We start from the raw sequence: 19,447 nt of genomic DNA, 5'->3' as shown, positions 1-19,447 counted from the left end.
ATTGTGCGAACTGCATGGTGTAACATCTGCAGCCAGTACCTAGATGCCAGTGTATATGGAAAAAGGTCTGTCTGACACCTTTCAGGCCTGTAAGTAGATTTCAGCAGCGTCCCTTTGGAGGAAGCTTGGCCGCCTCCATGTGCCGGCCCGCACCCCCCCCGGCGGTCGGTGCACACTGAAATCTACTTGTCACCCTGAGTGTGGAGTAGGGCAGTAGTTTGTAGTGCAAATAAAATAGACGGGTGAATGCTGTAGGAGGATGAACTTCCTGGTGCCGGTCAAAAGTCATCTCTAACACCAGATCATACCAAAATTCCTTATCTTCCATATTTTTCGAAAATCACCATTCATTTCTGATAACGTATTGAAAACAGTGCAGCGGTTTTAGTTTTATATTTAAAAAAAAAATAAAGCTCCTTCATTGTTCTCAAAAACTTATGATATTTTATAAAGATAAACTTGCTTCATTGTCTATATTTAATAATGGCTTTTAAGCACCGCTTTGGCACCTCAAATATGCAAAAATACCGTAAACAGCTATTCTGTCATTAAACACAGTCCTGTGTGAGAGTTGGTAAAAAATTTTGCCTCCATTTTATAAATTGCAGTTGAAATTTGCAATTAACTATCAAAATGAGACTCCTCTCCTCCCTCCTTCCCTCTCTGTCTCATGAACATAAGAAATAGGAGCAGGAGTAGGCCATGTGGCCCCTCGCGCCTGCTCCACCGTTAAATAAGGTCATGGCTGATCATCAACCTCAACTCCACTTTCCCGCCTGATTCCCATTTCCCTTGATTCCCCGAGAGTCCAAAAATCTATCTATCTCAGCCTTGAATATATTCAATCACTCAGCATCCACAGCCTTCTGGGGCAGAGAATTCCAAACATTCACAACCCTCTGAGTGAAGAAATTCCTCCTCATCACAGTCTTGACCCCTTATCCTGCTATATTGCCCCCTAGTTCTAGACTCTCCAGCCAGGGGAAACAACCTCTCAGCATCTACCCTGTCAAGCCCTCTCATAATCTTATATGTTTCAATGAGATCACCTCTCATTCTTCTAAACTCCACAGAGTATAGGCCCATTCTACTCACCATAGGACAATCCTCCCATCCCAGGAATTAATCTAGTGAACCTTCGTTGCATCGCCTCCAAGGCAAGTATATCCTGCCTTTAGATAAGGAGACCAAAACTGTACGCAGTACTCCAGATGAGGTCTCACGAAAGGCCTCGCTCTCCGCCTCGCGCCCTCTCTGCGTCTCGCTCGCTCGCCCGCCCTCTCTGCGTCTCGCTCGCCCGCCCGCCCTCTCTGCGTCTCGCTCGCCCGCCCGGCCTGCGCCGAGATTTCTTTATTTGCATTTCTTAAATCAGCAGCGACTAAATTTCTCAAAACAAAACATGGATTTTTGATTCAATTGTCTCCCCGAGGTGCTGACTCTGGCTGGGGTGCAGTTCCGTAGGTGCCAGCATCCTCATGTACCTCACGGAAATGGCCAATCTTCATGTGCACGTCTGGACAGTGTTTATTAGAAGGAAATTGGATCACAGAGGGCCATTCAGCCAAGCCCGTTCCTGTCCTTGCCCAACGCACACTTTCCAGCATAGGTCACCTGATAGCAAAAGATCTTTGCTGATTTTTTTTGTTTTCCTCCCCCCACCCCCCACCTTCCCCTAACCCAAGGAGGCCAATTGTAGTGAGCCCCAATTGCTGCCAGAACTAAGGTCAGCCAACTTGACACGCCCAGGAATCAAAAATGGGACCTTCTGCCATGAAAAAGATTGTTGAAGTTAATTGTGTTCTTTTTATAACCATGTTATTGGAACTATCTGGAGTATTAGTTATCATCTTGCTTCAGAATTATTGCATATTCATAAAGTGCTCTGCAGACATTTCCCTCCTGGATTGCTGACTGCTATTTATTCATTGCCTTTATTTTTAAAAAAGCTGGCACCGAATGCAAAGCACAGAAATGGTTTGCCAATAATCCCTATAGAGCTGATTCCACCAAGCAATTTAATAGCTTTTACTGTTTGTTCAGATGTTGGGTTTTTGCTAGAAATCATTTACACCTACATTAGAACCTTGTCACGTGCACTCACTTGGGACTGAAAGAAAAATTGCATCAATATATAAAGTCAGGCTATAGCGTTCCTGCTGGATCCAGAAAATTAGAAGAAATATGTTTTTAATAAGCCCCTTTCTTCAAAAAAAAGCCAGATTTTGCCTACAACCTCTGTGTTGCTTACCTTTTTTGGCCTTTTGTCTACATTGTGCTACCTCACACCGTACTCCACATGTCTACCATTTGTGTGTATGTGTGTAATATAAATATTAACCCCTCCTGGCAGCCAATTTGCACACAGTAAGGTCCTACAAACAGCAGTGTGACAATGACCAGATATCCTGTTTTTTTAGTGATGTTGGTTAAGAGATAAATATTGGCCAAGGGAGAGAATTCCCCCCTCTTTGAATAGTGTCATGGGATCTTTTACGTCCAACGGAGAGGGCAACGACGGGGCCTTGGTTTAACATCTCATCTGAAAGACAGCACCTCCGACAGTGCAGCACTCCCTCAGTACTGCACTGGAGCGTCAGCCTAGATTATGTGCTCCGGAGTGAGGCTTGAACCCTCAACCCTCTGACTCAGAGGCAAGAGTGCTACCCATGAGCTATGGCTGACACCTTGATCATCTCTGATGTACTGGGTCCAATTCTATGGCTATGGCTGAGTTTTTTTTTAAAAAGGCATTGACGTGGCAGGTTTATTTTTGCAAGGCTATCCTGGCTGAAAGGATGTTCTAGAATTTCTGCTCAGAAGTAACACCTTGAGTTCCAGAAAATGTAATCTAAACAAGGAGTACACAGGAGCAGCCCAAGAAAAATGAACCTGCTTAAACAGTGTTCTGTGCTTTCTAATATGGCCAGGGAGTAAATACGAGGAGCCTCCTCAGTATTGATTACAAACCTGTTTGATCTTTGGTCTGATGCCATTCGGAACCAGTTCTGAGTAGGGGACCAGGGAATCTAAATCTGAGGGGTTTGGGTGATTTTCTTGGCATGGTCAAAATCAGTTGGTTTTGATCCTGGTCACATCTAGATTCAACAAGAGGAAGTGGTGCTGGCTGCTGTCCTCCCACCAAATCTGTCCTGGTGGGAGGAAAAAAGTGAAGTGCCAACCAGGAAACCCACTCTTGGAATTTTCTGAAGGACATCTTCAGTATTGTGTCCTTGACGAGAGAGGTTATCCCAAAATAATATAGCCGTAACATCGGGATCATCATGTGTCATCCCAAAAGGCATCGGTATTACCCATGGAGCATTTGTCCAAGCCTGATTCACCCGAGAGACCTTGTTGCTGTTTTCCTTTATCACTCACCTTAAACAGGAATGGTTTTTGGAGCGCCCATCGGTTTATGGTATGAAAAGAATATGGAAAATAAGCCATCTTTTACCTTGAGTAACTTCCAATTAGGAATTCAATCTATTTATGAGCAGAGTCAGAGGGCTGGTAGCAAAGGCCCTGGCCAGACCCAGAATTTTTCAATCTTCATTAAATATGAAAATTGCACTGTTGGACTGGAGAGTAGCCAATGTAACACTTTTATTGAAGAAGGAAAGGAAGGATAAACCAGGTAATTATAAGCCAGATAGTTTAACGGCAGATGTGAGCAAACACTTTGAATCCTTAATTCGAGATAAAATGAAAGAGCATTCGGAAATGCATGGGTTTATAAAGAACAGCCAGCACGGATTTGTTAAAGGCAAGTCATGTTTGATAAATTTAATAGCGTTTTTTGAAGAAGTACTAAATTAGATAGATAAAGAGAATCCAGTAGCTGTTGTTTGCATGGATTTTCAGGAGGCTTTCTATAAGGTGTCTCTAGGTTTGTTAGAAAAATTCAGGTGTATGGCATTTGGAGAAATGTAGCAGCATGGATTTTTAAAAAATGGACAGGAAACGAGAGGTTAGGGTAAATGGGTGTTGCTCAGATTGGAGAAGGGTTGAATGTTATGTACCCCAAGGATCAGTGCTGCGTCCACGCTTTTTCATGGTGTGTATATATAGATAATTTGGACATGGGTAGAAGGAACACAATCTCAAAATTTGCTGACGACAAAAGAATAGGAGGTTTGGCAAACTGAGGAGGACTGTAAGAGACGTCAGGAAGATCGAGAGATTAGTGGAATGGGCAGACAGGCGGCAGGTGCAGTTTAATGTGGAGAGGTGGGAGGTAATACAACTTGGGAGGAGAAACCAGGAGTGCAAGTGTACGCTCGCTGGAAAGGCACCGAAAGGTGTGGATGAACAGAGACACCCTGTGGTGCAAATGCACTATTCACTGAAAGAGCAGCTACAGGTAGATAAAACCATAAAAAAGACCACACGCACTTTGGATTTTGTAAATAGGGGCTTCGAGTACAAGAATAAAGAAGTAATAAATTTATTCAAAATATTGGTTAGAGCACAGAATACTGTATGGAATTTTGGCATCCCATTGTAGAAAGGTCATTAAAGCCACAGAGAGCATACAGTGTGGAGTCATTCGGATGTTGCCGACGATGGGAAACTATAGTTTTGAGGAGCAGCTTGGACAATTTATACAGGAGCAGAGAAGAGTAAGAGGAGATTTAATAGAAGTTTCTAAAATTATAAAGGGTTTTGATAAAGTGAATAAGGAACGGCTATTTTTTCGTTAGGTTATCCATTTAAAATTATCACTGACTCCCTGTCACTAAGAAAGTGAAGAGAAAGAATGGGAGAAATAACTTTATACAGAGCGTGGAAAGCTTTGCCACTGTGAATGGTTGAGACAGAGACCACTGTATCCTTTGAGGGAAAATCTGATAAATATTTGAAGCAGAGGAAGATACAGTGAAATAGGGAAAGAGCAGGACAGTGGGATTAGTTTTGGATTGCTCAAGCAGAGAGCAAGCGCAGACTCAATGGGCTGAATGGTCTCCTGTGCTGTAGACTTCAATAGTTATAAATTAATGTCACAACTTTATTTGGCCCACAGGCCTAACGTTCCATTCCTCGCTTTCTTTGTGCCAGGATGTTTATCTGCCTCATCTCAGCAAAGCACAGTGCCAAAACTTTATCCACCGCCTCATCATGTTTCTTCCACTGAAAGGAAGTACTACCCAGTTGAGTTACTCGGACAAAAACAACATACTGCAGATGCTGGAAATCTGAAATAAAAACAGAAAATGCTGGAAACGCTCACCTGCTGAGTGTTCCCAGCACTTTCTGTTTTTATTTGTCGGTCGGCCTATTCCCCAATTCTCTCTCTGACCTGCTTTATTTTGTGTGTTAATACTTTGCTGTTGGTACATTTGCACTAGAATTTCACTGAAACAAAGTTGCGTGTGAATTATTTCTACTTGAACTATGAGCTAATAGATTTCGGCCATCAAGACTTGTGTTACAATTGCAGAGGACATTTTGAGCTATACGATACTGAGGTGAAGTACTGGTGATTGCAGGGCTGTCATTGGTGCCGATAGTGATGAGAGCAATTTTAAGCGGTGAATAAAGAATATTGCACAACTCTATACTGATCACCGAAGCATAAATGTGGGTTTTCCAGATCATAATGGTACCAGTAAACTAAATATGCCAAGTGACTTGGGGCTTTAGGGCTGTCCTCACCGGTCGAAGTATGATGACAGCAGTTCAAAATGAGACCAGTGGGGAAAATCACCAACAATATGAATTATGTTAATTCATATTTATGTGAACAGGGTGAACTTCTTCCAAGTAATTAGCATTTTGTAACTTACTTTCAGCCAACTGCTGCATATTATGCTTACATTTAAACGCACTTAAATGAGGAACTGGTGGCACAGAGAGTTAACACAATGTCCTTTCAACCCTGGTAATTGCATCCAAATCGACCGCAGGCTGATGGGAAAAGTCACCTCCATCTGCTGGTTGTAAGGGTGAAATTAATTTGGACACTTTAAGTGTAAATGAGTCGAAGCCTTAATGGGTTTGGGGGGGTTCTCGGCGTAAATGGGTTTGGGGGGGTTCTCGGCGTAAATGGGTTTGGGGGGGTTCTCGGCGTAAATGGGTTTGGGGGGGTTCGCGGCGTAAATGGGTTTTTGGGGGGTTCTCAGCGTAAATGGGTTTTTGGGGGGTTCTCTGCATAAATGGGTTTTTGGGGCGTCTCGGTGTAAATGGGTTTTTGGGGGGGTCTCGGTGTAAGTGGGTTTGGGGAGGGGTCTCTAAGTGGGTTTGGATGGTCGTGATGTAAGCGTATTTGGTCATTCTCGGTGTAACTCGTTTTCGGCAGTCTCAATATTGCTGACTGTCGCGAGATTTTCCAGAAATTTGGTTTTAAATTGGCAATCTCACTAAGAAGCCATAAAAGTGGGTTGAGAAGTGAAAAATTCACGCTGATGCAAGTAGTGGTGCTTTTCTGAAGTCAGAGCGGGGGGAGCTTTACTGGGATAGAGTTTGCTCACCTTTTCATACATCAATGAGCACCCAAAAAAATGAAAATGATCCAAAGTGAACGAAGAAACAATCAGCGTCAAGATGAACGAAAGGAAACCCTTATTGGCTCTGTATGGGGGAAAGGAATGGGGGGGGGGATTGGGGAGCGAGGTGTCGAAGAGGCTCGGCACATTCTAGCTTGGCACTTCACTTGCTGAAATTCAAATTTTTGGCTGTTCTTGGTTTAAAAGGAGAGTGACTCACTATTGGACCTTGTAGAGCTGCTGGCTGAGCCTGGTACTTGCTGACTGGTTTGATGCCAGTGTTTGAGGCCCAAAGAGCAAGCCTCTGTAGAACTACAGTAACTAAATTAAATATATATGCATCATTTTATAAGCGAGACATCACAATGATTTGTTTTGATAAATCAGCTGAAGACTGCCTAATTTTACTAGATTGACTATAGATTATGTTTTGACATTGACTTGCGTTTTTCAGTGTTTCTAAATTATATTCAATCTCATTTGTTTACAGCACAAATAATCTGTTAAATGTTTGTTTTCCCCTCTTCACCTCCTTCTCCTCCTCCTCCTCTTCTATTTTTTGTTATCCGCCGTCTATGTACTGTCTTCTCCAATTGTGGGTGCAGGCCTCAGACCATCACATAAACACCTTCACCATCATCACCAATACTGCCCCTTGCAATATTTGTCAGAAAGTGATGGGGAAGTGATGTGGGGAGCAATCCCACCCCTGCCCCCCCCCCCCATCCCACGATCTAGCCAAGACTTACAAAATCTTGGTCAGTCAAGTCTGTTGTTCAGTGACTCCAAATGGCCTTGAGGCTAAATGTGCCATTCAGCGTGACACTGAGGCATCCAAACCAAGAGCGTCCCAGGTGCATTCAGCCAGGGTGACGGTAGGAATGCAGCAGTCAGCCTCAGTGCCCCTGAGCCAGCCAGGTTTCCTAATCCATGACCCCTGCTGGAAAATGCATGTATGGACTTGGGTTGTAGACAGGATCGGATGCAGGTGTGATGCCCACCACGATCAAATAGCCTGTCATTGCTCACAACTTAGGGTTGCTGGCACCCATGGAGCTGTGTACCCCGACAGTCTTTAGTGTCTTAAGGAGAGAAATTGGGTAGGGCTGAATTTATTACCAAGATTTATTCAAACACTTGTCTCATAGTAAAGGGAAGATTAAAGTTATCCTGGAGCTATTTGTTAACCATTAACATATTTTGAACCTCAACCAAAAAACACCCTGAATGAACATTACAATATGATTCCCCCTGCAGTTACACCAAACACTGAGGTGGCGGCAGCTCGTGAGCTCTGTGCCATGAGTCAGAAGATGTAGGCTCATGCCTGCAATTCCTGGCACGGCACACTCTGTTCTGAACCTGCCATTGCAGACAGGCATCGAGCAGAGCTCCAAGTGGTTCTCTGCGGGCAGAAAGAGTCACCTCGAGCTGTTCCCTACACCTCCCTGGCTACCAAATGTGTTTTGCAGAGCACTGTCAGAGACTCACCTCGAGTTGTTCTGCACACATCCCTAGCTGCCAACTGTGTTTCTGGAGGATTGTGAGGAAAAAGTCCCCTCGGGCTGTTCCCTCCTCCTCCTTAGTTACCCGACTGCCGAATGCAGAGGACTGCTGGAGAGAGCATCTCCCTGGGCCTCTCTCAGATTTGTGGGGTCAGTGAAGTGCAGTATTGATTTGGATACAAGTATGTAGCAGATGGCATGAGTTGGAAACAGCTTTCGTGGTTGTATGTTTCATGCACGACGGTTTATATGTGTATCTTTTTTTCTTCAAACAGTAGAACCTATAGTCGAAGTCGTTCTAGAAGCCTATCTTCTAGACGTCACCGGAGGTCTAGGTATGTATCCAGTGTAAGCTGCAGTTATTCACACAGACTGAGTCACAGAGAACATTTTTAGCATTTAATGCTCAAATTATATACTTGAGTGTAGCTGTACCATGACTGCGTTTAACTTATTTGGGCAATGTAGTGCAGTGGGAGAAGCCTTTTGTCCTGTTTATCAGGGGAGAGGGCTCCTGCTCTCCTCTAATTTAAATAACCGGGTTTGGTTATCCCACGTTACCCACAGAGAGCCCAATCTAGAATGGGTGCAGGTGTGGTTTTGGTCATCTGTACTCCAGTATCCTCACTTAAAATGGATTTTGCAACCCTTTTTCCTTGAGCAGAGCCTTGCGTTCCTATATGAATAGAACCAAGAGCCTCAGGAAAGCAGTTTAGCGTTTTATCTTATGATGCTACATTTTTTGAGCATTTTTCTCATCGTGGTTTGTACGATGTCGGCAGTGTCGGTATTGGTTCACAAGAAAGAGAGCCTTCTAATACGGTAACAGGCCAAGTGACGAGCAACATTATCTCTTGGGCTAATGAAGTGCTATCGATCGAGGATGTCTGCGACCCCACCCGAGATGGAGTGATCTCTATACTATAACCAAATCAGCCAGCCGGCACTATGTCCACAGTTTGGCAGAGATGGCCTGACCTCTGCTGTTAGGAATGGGTAATGCAGCAAAGCAATGCTGCGTGTTGGAGCCCTGCAGAGTTGTGAGAGACAGTATTGATAGTTTGCTCTGCTGAACCCTCAACCTGGAGAGGTGGGCGAGTCATCGCCAGGGTCACAGTTGCATGCTTCCAGTTGGTGGCTGAAGAGCAGCATCAGCCCCAGTGCCAGCTGTGTGGGCCACATAGCCCGAGAGGCATCCGGGTGGCATGACTGTTGGGGACTCGCAGATACCCTCCAATGGTTTATCCTTATCCTTTTATTAAATCAAATTTTCTTCTACTAACAAACATTTCCACCTCCGTCCCCTCTGGACCTTATTTTGAGGTGCGGTTAGGGAAGCACATTAACCTTGGATTTCTGCAAATGGCTTTTGCCAAAAAAGAAAGACGTAGCACGGCAGCAGTACATAAGACGCGGTCCAGGGCGGTGCAGTGTGGGGAGCACAGTGATAATAGGTCAGCAGCCTCTTTTCTCTCATGGGCAGCTGTTGGTGAGTTCTGTGTGCCTGGTAAAAGGTTGTAACTGATGACGGTGTCTGCTGCTTTTGTGTGACCCACGATGAATTAAACCCCAACATTACTGCAGCTTCGTGGGCATTGTGTAATTTAATCCATCGTGGCACTCACTGATTGCTCCATTAAACTGCCCTACAAGTGCTTAAGTACAGTTAATGGTGAGAGTGCATTGCTGGGTTCAGTTGCACAAGCTTCATTGTAGTGGTTAATGGTATCATCTGAATTTCTCCTACATCAACTACATGAAGTACTGTCTCGGTACACTTAAAAGGGATAAATGCATTGGGTAATCCCTGTGATTTTCTCTCTTGATTACAGGTCTGATTCGTACGACAGCTATGACAGCAGAAGCAGGAGTCGGAGTAGAAGCCGTAGCTACCACAAATCTCGCCGGTCCAGGTAAGAGAATGTTCATTTCGCCTTCTGATTTAACACTCTACCCTCTTCCTCTCCTGAAGGCGCTGCCTTTTTGCTGGGGGGGGGGGTGGGGGTGGTACAAACTCCATGGCCCATCAGCATCCCCTGGCACCTCGCCCATGTGCCCATTCTTCATGTGTAGGTCTAAACAGTGAGTGTCGGAAAGCTATTCAACATGGAGGGCATCAGAGCCATGCCCGGTCCTCTTCTCATCCAATGCCCATAGTCTTCACACTTCCAGCACGAATCACTGGATAGCAATCAGCAGCTGGAACTGGGTCTCTTTAGTTCCTCCCCTTCTCCTCCTCCCTAGCCCGGCAGCACTGAGGCCGATTGCCGTTCCCCAACTAACTTGGCACAGGCTGTGATTTAAACCAGATACATCTGTGTGGTTTAATACTGCACCAGGCGTGCCTTTACCCACTAGGCCCTTGGAGTTATAATAATTTTAATGCTGCCTCCTTAACAGAACTTCAAAACTCGAGAAAACCTTGAAATATTGAAATGAATTACCTGGAGCAAACAATTTTTTTCCTTGCCCAGTTTTCTCACCGCCTTCTCTCCTGAAAGTATTGACTCTTTCCTGGGCTACAGTTCCACAGCCACAGGCACCGGCCCCAATAGGGAATTGAGCAGAAACTTCTTCACCCAAAGAGCGGTAAGAATGTTGAATTCACTACCACAAGGAGCAGTTGAGGCGTCCAGCATAGATTCATTTAAGGGGAAGCTGGAAAAGCACATGAGGGAGAAAGGAATAGAAGGGTATGCTGATAGGGTTAGATGAAGAGGGGTGGGAGGAGGCTCGTGTGGAGCATAAATGCCGGCATAGACCAGTTGGGCCGAATGGCCTGTTTCTGTGCTGTAGGCTCTGTGTGATTCTATGTAAAAACACTTTCCTGCTTTCATTTTTATATGTTTGAAATGCAAGATACTGTACATAATGTAAGGAACGGTAGTAATCTTTCTCCGATAATGTAGCATTTAGAGCTTATTGAATTTGAGTTTATACCGAACAATTGTTTGACTTCTAAGCCAGCGGATTTAATATATCTTGCCATCCGTGCAGAAATCATGCTGCAGGCAGTGGGCTCCAATGGGCGATACCACGGCAGATCTGCCGGTTACTTCAGCATTTCTTTATAATCTTTGGTCCTGTGCACAAACATCTATTGGTGCCGATTTCTCTTTTCAATGCTGCTAGAGCTCACCAGTACCCCTACCATTCACACTGTACAGTGTCGTCACCCACCCCACGTTAGAGACTGCAGAATTCTTGCCGAGTAAAAGCACCATATGGTGCTTAGCTGCTCGAAGATCTTGAGTTCCACCAGTTAGCCTAACATCAGTAGTAGGGTAAATGCTAGAGTCCATTATAAAAGAAGTGATAACGGGACACTTAGAAAATATCAACGGGATTAGACAAAGTCAACATGGATTTATGAAAGGGAAATCGTGTTTGACAAACCTACTGGAGTTTTTTGAGGATGTAACCGGTAGAATAGATGAGGGAGATGTGGTGTGCAAAATTAAAGCACATGGGATTGGTGGTAATATACTGGCATGGATTGAAAATTGGTTAACAGACAGGAAACAGAGTAGGAATACATGGGTCTTTTACGGGGTGGCAGGCGGTGACTAGTGGGGTACCGCAGGGATCAGTGCTTGGGCCCCAGCTATTCACAATATATATCAATGATTTGGATGAGGGAACCAAATGTAATATTTCCAAGTTTGCTGACGACACAAAACTAGGTGGGATCGTGAATTGTGAGGAGGATGCAAAGAGGCTTCAAGGCGATTTAGACAAGTTGAGTGAGTGGGCAAATACATGGCAGATGCCATTATAATGTGGATAATTGTGAAGTTATCCACTTCGGAAGGAAAAATAGAAAGGCAGAGTATTATTTAAATGGTGATAGATTGGGGAATGTTAGAACATAAGAAATAGGAGCAGGAGTAGGCCAATCGGCCCCTCGAGCCTGCTCGGCCATTCAATAAGATCATGGCTGATCTGATCCCAACCACAAATCTAAAGAACACAAGAAGTAGGAGCAGGACCCGGCCACACAGCCCCTGGGCCCTCTCCGCCACCCACAGGGCATTGACCGATCCGAACTCAGCTTCATGTCCAATTTCCTGCCCGCTCCCCATAACCCCTAATTCCCTTTACTTCTAGAAAACTGTCTATTTCTGTTTTAAATTTATCTAATGATGTAGCTTCCACAGCTTCCTGGGGCAGCAAATTCCACAGACCTACCACCCTCTGAGTGAAGAAGTTTCTCCTCATCTCAGTTTTGAAAGAGCAGCCCCTTATTCTAAGATTATGCCCCCTAGTTCCAGTTTCATCCATCTTTGGGAACATCCTTACTGCATCCACCCGATCAAGCCCCTTCACAATCTTATATGTTTCAATAAGATCGCCTCTCATTCTTCTGAACTCCAATGAGTAGAGTCCCAATCTACTCAACCTCTCCTCATATGTCCGCCCCCTCATCCCCGGGATTAACCGAGTGAACCTTCTTTATACTGCCTCGAGAGCAAGTATGTCTTTTCTTAAGTATGGAGACCAAAACTGTATGCAGTATTCCAGGTGCGGTCTCACCAATACCTTATATAACTGCAGCAATACCTCCCTGTTTTTATATTCTATCCCCCTAGCAATAAAAGCCAACATTCCGTTGGCTTTCTTGATCACCTGCTGCACCTGCATACCAACTTTTTGATTTTCTTGCACTGGGACCCCCAGATCCCTTTGTACTGCAGTACTTTCCAGTCTCTCGCCATTAAGAAAATAACTTGCTCTCTGATTTTTCCTGCCAAAGTGCATAACCTCACATTTTCCAATATTGTATTGCATCTGCCAAATCTCCGCCCACTCACCCAGCCTGTCTATATCCCCCTGCAGGTTTTTTATGTCCTCCTCACTCTCTACTTTCCCTCCCATCTTTGTATCATCTGCAAATTTTGATATGTTGCACTCGGTCCCCTCCTCCAAATCGTTAATATAGATTGTAAAGAGTTGGGGACCCAGCACCGACCCCTGTGGAACACCACTGGTTACTGGTTGCCAGTCCGAAAATGAACCATTTATCCCAACTCTCTGCTTCCTGTTCGATAACCAATCCTCCACCCGTGCCAGAATGTTACCCCCAATCCCGTGATTTTTTATCTTAAGTAATAATCTTTTATGTGGCACCTTGTCGAATGCCTTCTGGAAGTCTAAATACACTATGTCCACTGGTTCCCCTTTATCCACCCTGTACGTTATATCCTCAAAGAACTCAAGCAAATTTGTCAGACATGACTTCCCCTTCATAAAGCCATGCTGACTTTGTCCTATTAAATTATGCTTATCTAAATGTTCCGTTACTGTCTCCTTAATAATAGACTCCAAAATTTTACCCACCACAGATGTTAAGCTAACTGGCCTATAATTTCCAGCCTTCTGCCTACTACCCTTTTTAAATAACGGTGTTACATTAGCAGTTTTCCAATCTGCCGGGACCTCTCCTGAGTCCAGGGAATTTTGGAAAACTATCACCAAAGCATCCACAATCCCTCCTGCCACTTCCCTCAAGACCCTAGGATGGAAGCCATCAGGTCCAGGGGATTTATCCGCTTTGAGTCCCATTATTTTACTGAGTACCATCTCCTGAGTGATTTTAATCGTATTGAGCTCCTCCCCCCGTAGAGTCCCCTGTTTGTCCAGTGTTGGGATATTCTTAGTGTCCTCTACCGTAAAGACTGAAACAAAATATTTGTTCAGCATTTTTGCCATCTCCATGTTTCCCACCATTAATTTCCCGGTCTCATCCTCGAAGGGACCTACGTTTGCCTTAGCCACCCTTTTTCTTTTTATATAACTGTAGAAACTCTTGCTATCTGTTTTTATATTTTTTGCTAATTTCTTTTCATAATCTAACTTCCCTTTCTTAATCAATCCTTTAGTTACTTTTTGCTGTCTTTTGAAGAATTCCCAATCTTCTATCCTCCCACTAAGTTTGGCTACCTTATATGTCCTTGTTTTTAGTCGGATACTATCCTTGATTTCTTTACTTAGCCACGGGTGGCTGTCATTTCTTTTACACCCTTTTTTCCTCAGTGGAATATATTTATTTTGAAAGTTGTAAAATAACTCCCTAAATGAACACCACTGCTCATGTACCGTCTTACCCTTTAATCTATTTTCCCAGTCCACTTTAATACTACACTCATACCATCATAGTCTCCTTTATTCAAGCTCGGTACGCTTGTTTGAGAATCAACCTTCTCACCCTCTAATTGGATATGGAATTCAACCATGTTGTGGTCGCTCGTTCCAAGGGGATCCTTAACTAGGACATTATTAATTAATCCTGACTCATTACACAGGACCAGGTCCAAGGTTGCCTGCCCCCTAGTAGGATCAGTTACATACTGCTCAAGAAATCCATCCCTGATGCACTCAATGAACTCGTCCTCAAGGCTGCTCTGCCCAATTTGATTTGTCCAGTTAATATGATAATTAAAATCCCCCATAATTATAGCTGTTCCCTTATTACATGCCCCGACTATTTCCTGATTAATACTTCTTCCAGCAGAGTTGCAACTATTAGGAGGCCTATATACTACGCCCACTAATGTTTTTTTCCCCTTATTATTCCTTATCTCCACCCAAACTGTTTCATTATCTTGATGCTTTGTCCCAATATCATTTATCTGTATTACAGTGATTCCTTCCTTTATTAACATAGCCACCCCACCTCCCCTTCCTTCCTGCCTGTCCTTCCTGATTGTTAAATACCCTGGCATATTTAATTCCCAGTCGTTGTCACCCTGCAGCCATGTTTCTGTAATGGCCACAAGATCATACCCATAGGTAGTTATTTGTGCCGTTAACTCGTCCATTTTGTTACGAATGATACGTGCATTCAGATAAAGAACTTCCAAATATGTTTTGTGATGCTTAGTTCCTGCTTTTTCCTTTTTTAACACTTTACCTATTACTCCATACCTTCTGTCCCTTCCTGTTACGCTTTCCTCTCTCTCCCTGCTCAGGTTTACTTCTAGGAAACTGTCTATTTCTTTTTAAAATTTATTTAATGATATAGCTTCCACAGCTTCCTGGGGCAGCAAATTCCACAGACCTACGACCCTCTGAGTGAAGAAGTTGCTTCTCATCTCAGTTTTGAAAGAGCAGCCCCTTATTCTAAGATTATGCCCCCAGTTCTAGTTTCACCCATCCTTGGGAACATCCTTACCGCATCCACCCGATCAAGCCCCTTCACAATCTTATATGTTTCAATAAGATCGCCTCTCATTCTTCTGAACTCCAATGAATAGAGTCCCAATCTACTCAACCTCTCCTCATATGTCCACCCCCTCATCCCCGGGATTAACCGAGTGAACCTTCTTTGTACTGCCTCGAGAGCAAGTATGTCTTTTCTTAAGTATGGAGACCAAAACTGTATGCAGTATTCCAGGTGCGGTCTCACCAATACCTTATATAACTGCAGCAATACCTCCCTGTTTTTATATTCTATCCCCCTAGCAATAAAAGCCAACATTCCATTGGCCTTCTTGATCACCTGCTGCACCTGCATACTAACTTTTTGATTTTCTTGCACTAGGACCCCCAGATCCCTTTGTACTGCAGTACTTTCCAGTTTCTCGCTATTAAGATAATAACTTGCTCTCTGATTTTTCCTGCCAAAGTGCATAACCTCACATTTTCCAATATTGTATTGCATCTGCCAAATCTCCGCCCACTCACCCAGCTTGTAGGTTTTTTATGTCCTCCTCGCTCTCTACTTTCCCTCCCATCTTTGTATCATCTGCAAACTTTGATATGTTACACTCGGTCCCCTCCTTCAAATCGTTAATATAGATTGTAAAGAGTTGGGGACCCAGCACCGACCCCTCGGAACACCAGTCCGAGAATGAACCATTTATCCCAACTCTCTGCTTCCTGTTCGATAACCAATCCTCCACCCATGCCAGAATATTACCCCCAATCCAGTGATTCTTTATCTTGAGCAATAATCTTTTATGTGGCACCTTGTCGAATGCCTTCTGGAAGTCTAAATACACAACGTCCACTGGTTCCCCTTTATCCACCCTGTACGTTATGTCCTCAAAGAACTCAAGCAAATTTGTCAGACATGACTTCCCCTTCATAAAGCCATGCTGACTTTGTCCTACTAAATTTTGTTTATCCAAATGTTCCGCTGATGTCCAAAAGGACCTGGATATCCTTGTACACCAGTCACTGAAAGCAAACATGCAGGAGCAGCAAGCAGTTAGGAAGTCAAATGGTATGTTGGCCTTCATTGCAAGAGGATTTAAGTATAGGAGCAAGGATGTCTTACTGCAGTTATACAGGGCCTTGGTGAGAACCACACGTGGAGTATTGTGTACAATTTTGGTCTCCTTACCTAAGAAAGGATATACTTGCCATAGAGGGAGTGCAGCAAAAGTTCACCAGACTGATCCCTGGGATGGCAGGACTGTCATATGAGGAGAGATTGGGTCGACTCGACCTGTATTCACTCGAGTTTAGAAGAATGAGAGGGGATCTCATTGAAACGTATAATATTCTGACAGGGCTAGACAGACTGGATGCAGGGAGGATGTTTCCCCTGGCTGGGGGGCTCCAGATCGAGGGGTCACAGTTTCAGGATATGGGGTAGGACATTTAGGACTGAGATGAGGAGAAATTTCTTCACTCAGAGGGTGGTGAACCTGTGGAATTCTCTACCACAGAAGGCTGTGGAGGTCAAGTCACTGAATATATTTAAGAAGCAGCTAGATAGATTTCTAAACACAAAAGGCATCAAGGGGAATGGGGAGAGAGCGGGAATATGGTCTTGAGATAGAGGATCAGCCATGATCATATTAAATGGCGGAACAGGCTCGAATGGCCTACTCCTGCTCCTATTTTCCATGTTTCTATAAATCTGCTTCCACCACCCTTTCAGGCAGTGCGTTCCAGATCAGAACAACTCTTGCATAAAAAAAATGTTTCCTCATATCACCTCGGGCTGTTTTGCTAATTGCCTTAAATCTGTGTCCTCTGGTTACCGACTCTTCTGCCACTGGAAACAGTTTCTCCTTATTTACTCTGTCAAAACCGTTCATGATTTTGAACACCTCTATCAATGACCTGGACTTATGTATATGTGACTCCAGTCCCACAATAACGTGGGCAACGAATGCCGGGTGTACTAGTGATGCCAACATCCCGAGTGAATTTTTTTTGTATTCCTGAAATGACTCGACTATTCCAATGCTCTCCTGGCCGGCCTCCCTCTTTCCACCCTCCATTAGCTTGAGTTCATCCAAAGCTTTGCTGCCTGTGTCCTAACTCGCACCAAGTCCCGTTCACACATCGCCCCTGTGCTCGCTGACTTACATTGGCTCCCAATCTGGCAACGCCTCAATTTTAAAATTCTCATCCTTGTTTTCAAATCCCTCCATGGTCTCGCCCCTCCCTATCTCTGTAACCTCCTCCAGCCCCACAACCCTCCGAGATCTCTGCGCTCCTCCAGTTCTCGCCTCTGCGTATCCCCGATTTTCAGCGCTCCACCTTTGGCGGCCCTAAGCTTTGGAATTCCCTCCCTAAACCCCTCAGTCTCGCTACACCACTCTCCTCTAAGACGCTCCCTAAAACCTACCCCTTTGATCAAGCTTTTGGTCACCTGTCCTAATATCTCTTTATGTGGCTCGTGTCAAATTTTGTTTGATTATCGCTCCTGTGAAGCACCTTGGGACATTTTACTACGTTGAAGGCGCTATATAAATGCAAGTTGTTGTTGAAATGTTCACATTTGTGAAGAGCGGAGACTGTGGGTGTGCGCTCAGTGACTTTGAATGTTTTTCCTTGAATCGGGTAGAAGCCGGGGCAGAAGCTACAGGTCGTACCGCTCGTACAGCAGAAGCGATCGGAGTTACTCTCGCCATCGAAGCCACAGCGAGAGCAGCAGGTACAGCTGATGGACTGAAACCCCTCCTGTTTTTGCGGAACGCTTTTCTTTCTTTCCCTGCACAGATTCAGAACTATTTATTGGTGACTGATTCATTAGAGCCATTACTTTAAACATTGGGGGCGATCTCAGCAACGAAGAAACTCTGCGCACGGAAATTACAGCAGTCGGGGGGGATTTTGTTTTGATTTCTGTTTTTCTTTTTTCCAAAAGTAATGAATTAAACTCTTTGCAGCTCTTGCTGAGGGGAAATGTAATTTGTATCTGCAGTTTTGTATGTAAGCAATAACATTTACATTTAATATGTACTGTACTTAACTGCGTTATTCTGTCATAGTTTAAAGGGACAAAAGTAAATTTTCATACATTCTACCTGGTCTCTGTTCATTATTGTGTTCAGCCCTGTCTATTAAAAGGGTCGATATAGAAAGAATTAAAATGTATATTTTAAAAGAACGTGTTGAAATGATTTAAATACGTCCATATAGTAATTGCTGTGTGATTGTAGTCTGAAGTATCACAAAATCATATCATTTTCAGCACAGAGCAAACCCATTCAGCCCATCAGGCCTGTGCCAGTGCAAACTCACCCCTGGAGCAATCTACTCCAATCCCATTCCCCCGGAGCAATTTATTCCAATCCCATTCCCCTGGAGCAATCTACTCCAATCCCATTCCCCTGGAGCAATCGACTCCAATCCCATTCCCCCGGAGCAATCTACTCCAATCCCATTCCCCCGGAGCAATCTACTCCAATCCCATTCCCCTGGAGCAATCCACTCCAATCTCCCTTCCCCCGGAGCAATGTACTCCAATCCCATTCCCCCGGAGCAATCTACTCCAATCCCATTCCCCCGGAGCAATCTACTCCAATCCCATTCCCCCGGAGCAATCTACTCCAATCCCATTCCCCCGGAGCAATCTACTCCAATCCCATTCCCCCGGAGCAATCTACTCCAATCTCCCTTCCCCCGGAGCAATCTACTCCAATCTCCCTTCCCCCGGAGCAATCTACTCCAATCCCATTCCCCCGGAGCAATCTCCTCCAATCTCCCTTCCCCCGGAGCAAATCTACTCCAATCCCATTCCCCCGGAGCAATCTACTCCAATCCCATTCCCCCGGAGCAATCTACTCCAATCCCATTCCCCCGGAGCAATCTACTCCAATCCCATTCACCCGGAGCAATCTACTCCAATCTCAATTCCCCCGGAGCAATCTACTCCAATCCCATTCCCCCGGAGCAATCTACTCCAATCCCATTCCCCCGGAGCAATCTACTCCAATCTCAATTCCCCCGGAGCAATCTACTCCAATCCCATTCCCCCGGAGCAATCTACTCCAATCTCAATTCCCCCGGAGCAATCTACTCCAATCCCATTCCCCCGGAGCAATCTACTCCAATCTCCCTTCCCCTGGAGCAATCTACTCCAATCCCATTCCCCCGGAGCAATCTACTCCAATCCCATTCCCCTGGAGCAATCTACTCCAATCTCACTTCCCCTGGAGCAATCTACTCCAATCCCATTCCCTCGGAGCAATCTACTCCAATCCCATTCCCCCGGAGCAA

At 44.6% G+C, this 19,447-nt stretch overlaps 1 protein-coding gene across 5 annotated transcripts in view; it reads left to right on the top strand.

Annotated features, from left to right (window-relative positions):
* The window catches only part of nktr (natural killer cell triggering receptor), a 191,920-nt gene extending 173,669 nt beyond the window's left edge, over positions 1–18,251 (top strand). For 4 of the 5 annotated variants that reach the window (XM_067968218.1, XM_067968211.1, XM_067968228.1 and 1 more), the window contains 3 exons: positions 8,263–8,322; positions 9,820–9,900; positions 17,790–18,251. In XM_067968218.1, the coding sequence (XP_067824319.1) occupies positions 8,263–8,322; positions 9,820–9,900; positions 17,790–17,889 (241 nt within the window). In that variant the 3' untranslated portion in view covers positions 17,890–18,251. The remainder of the gene's footprint in view (positions 1–8,262; positions 8,323–9,819; positions 9,901–17,789) is intronic. The other variant, XM_067968237.1, reaches the window with a different exon arrangement.
* The last annotated feature ends 1,196 nt before the right edge of the window (positions 18,252–19,447 follow it).

The sequence above is a fragment of the Heptranchias perlo genome, chromosome 2, assembly GCF_035084215.1.
Source record: "Heptranchias perlo isolate sHepPer1 chromosome 2, sHepPer1.hap1, whole genome shotgun sequence".
NCBI lineage: Eukaryota > Metazoa > Chordata > Chondrichthyes > Hexanchiformes > Hexanchidae > Heptranchias > Heptranchias perlo.
The sequence above is the reverse complement of the archived record's forward strand: the minus strand, read 5'-3'. Positions and strand labels throughout refer to the sequence as shown.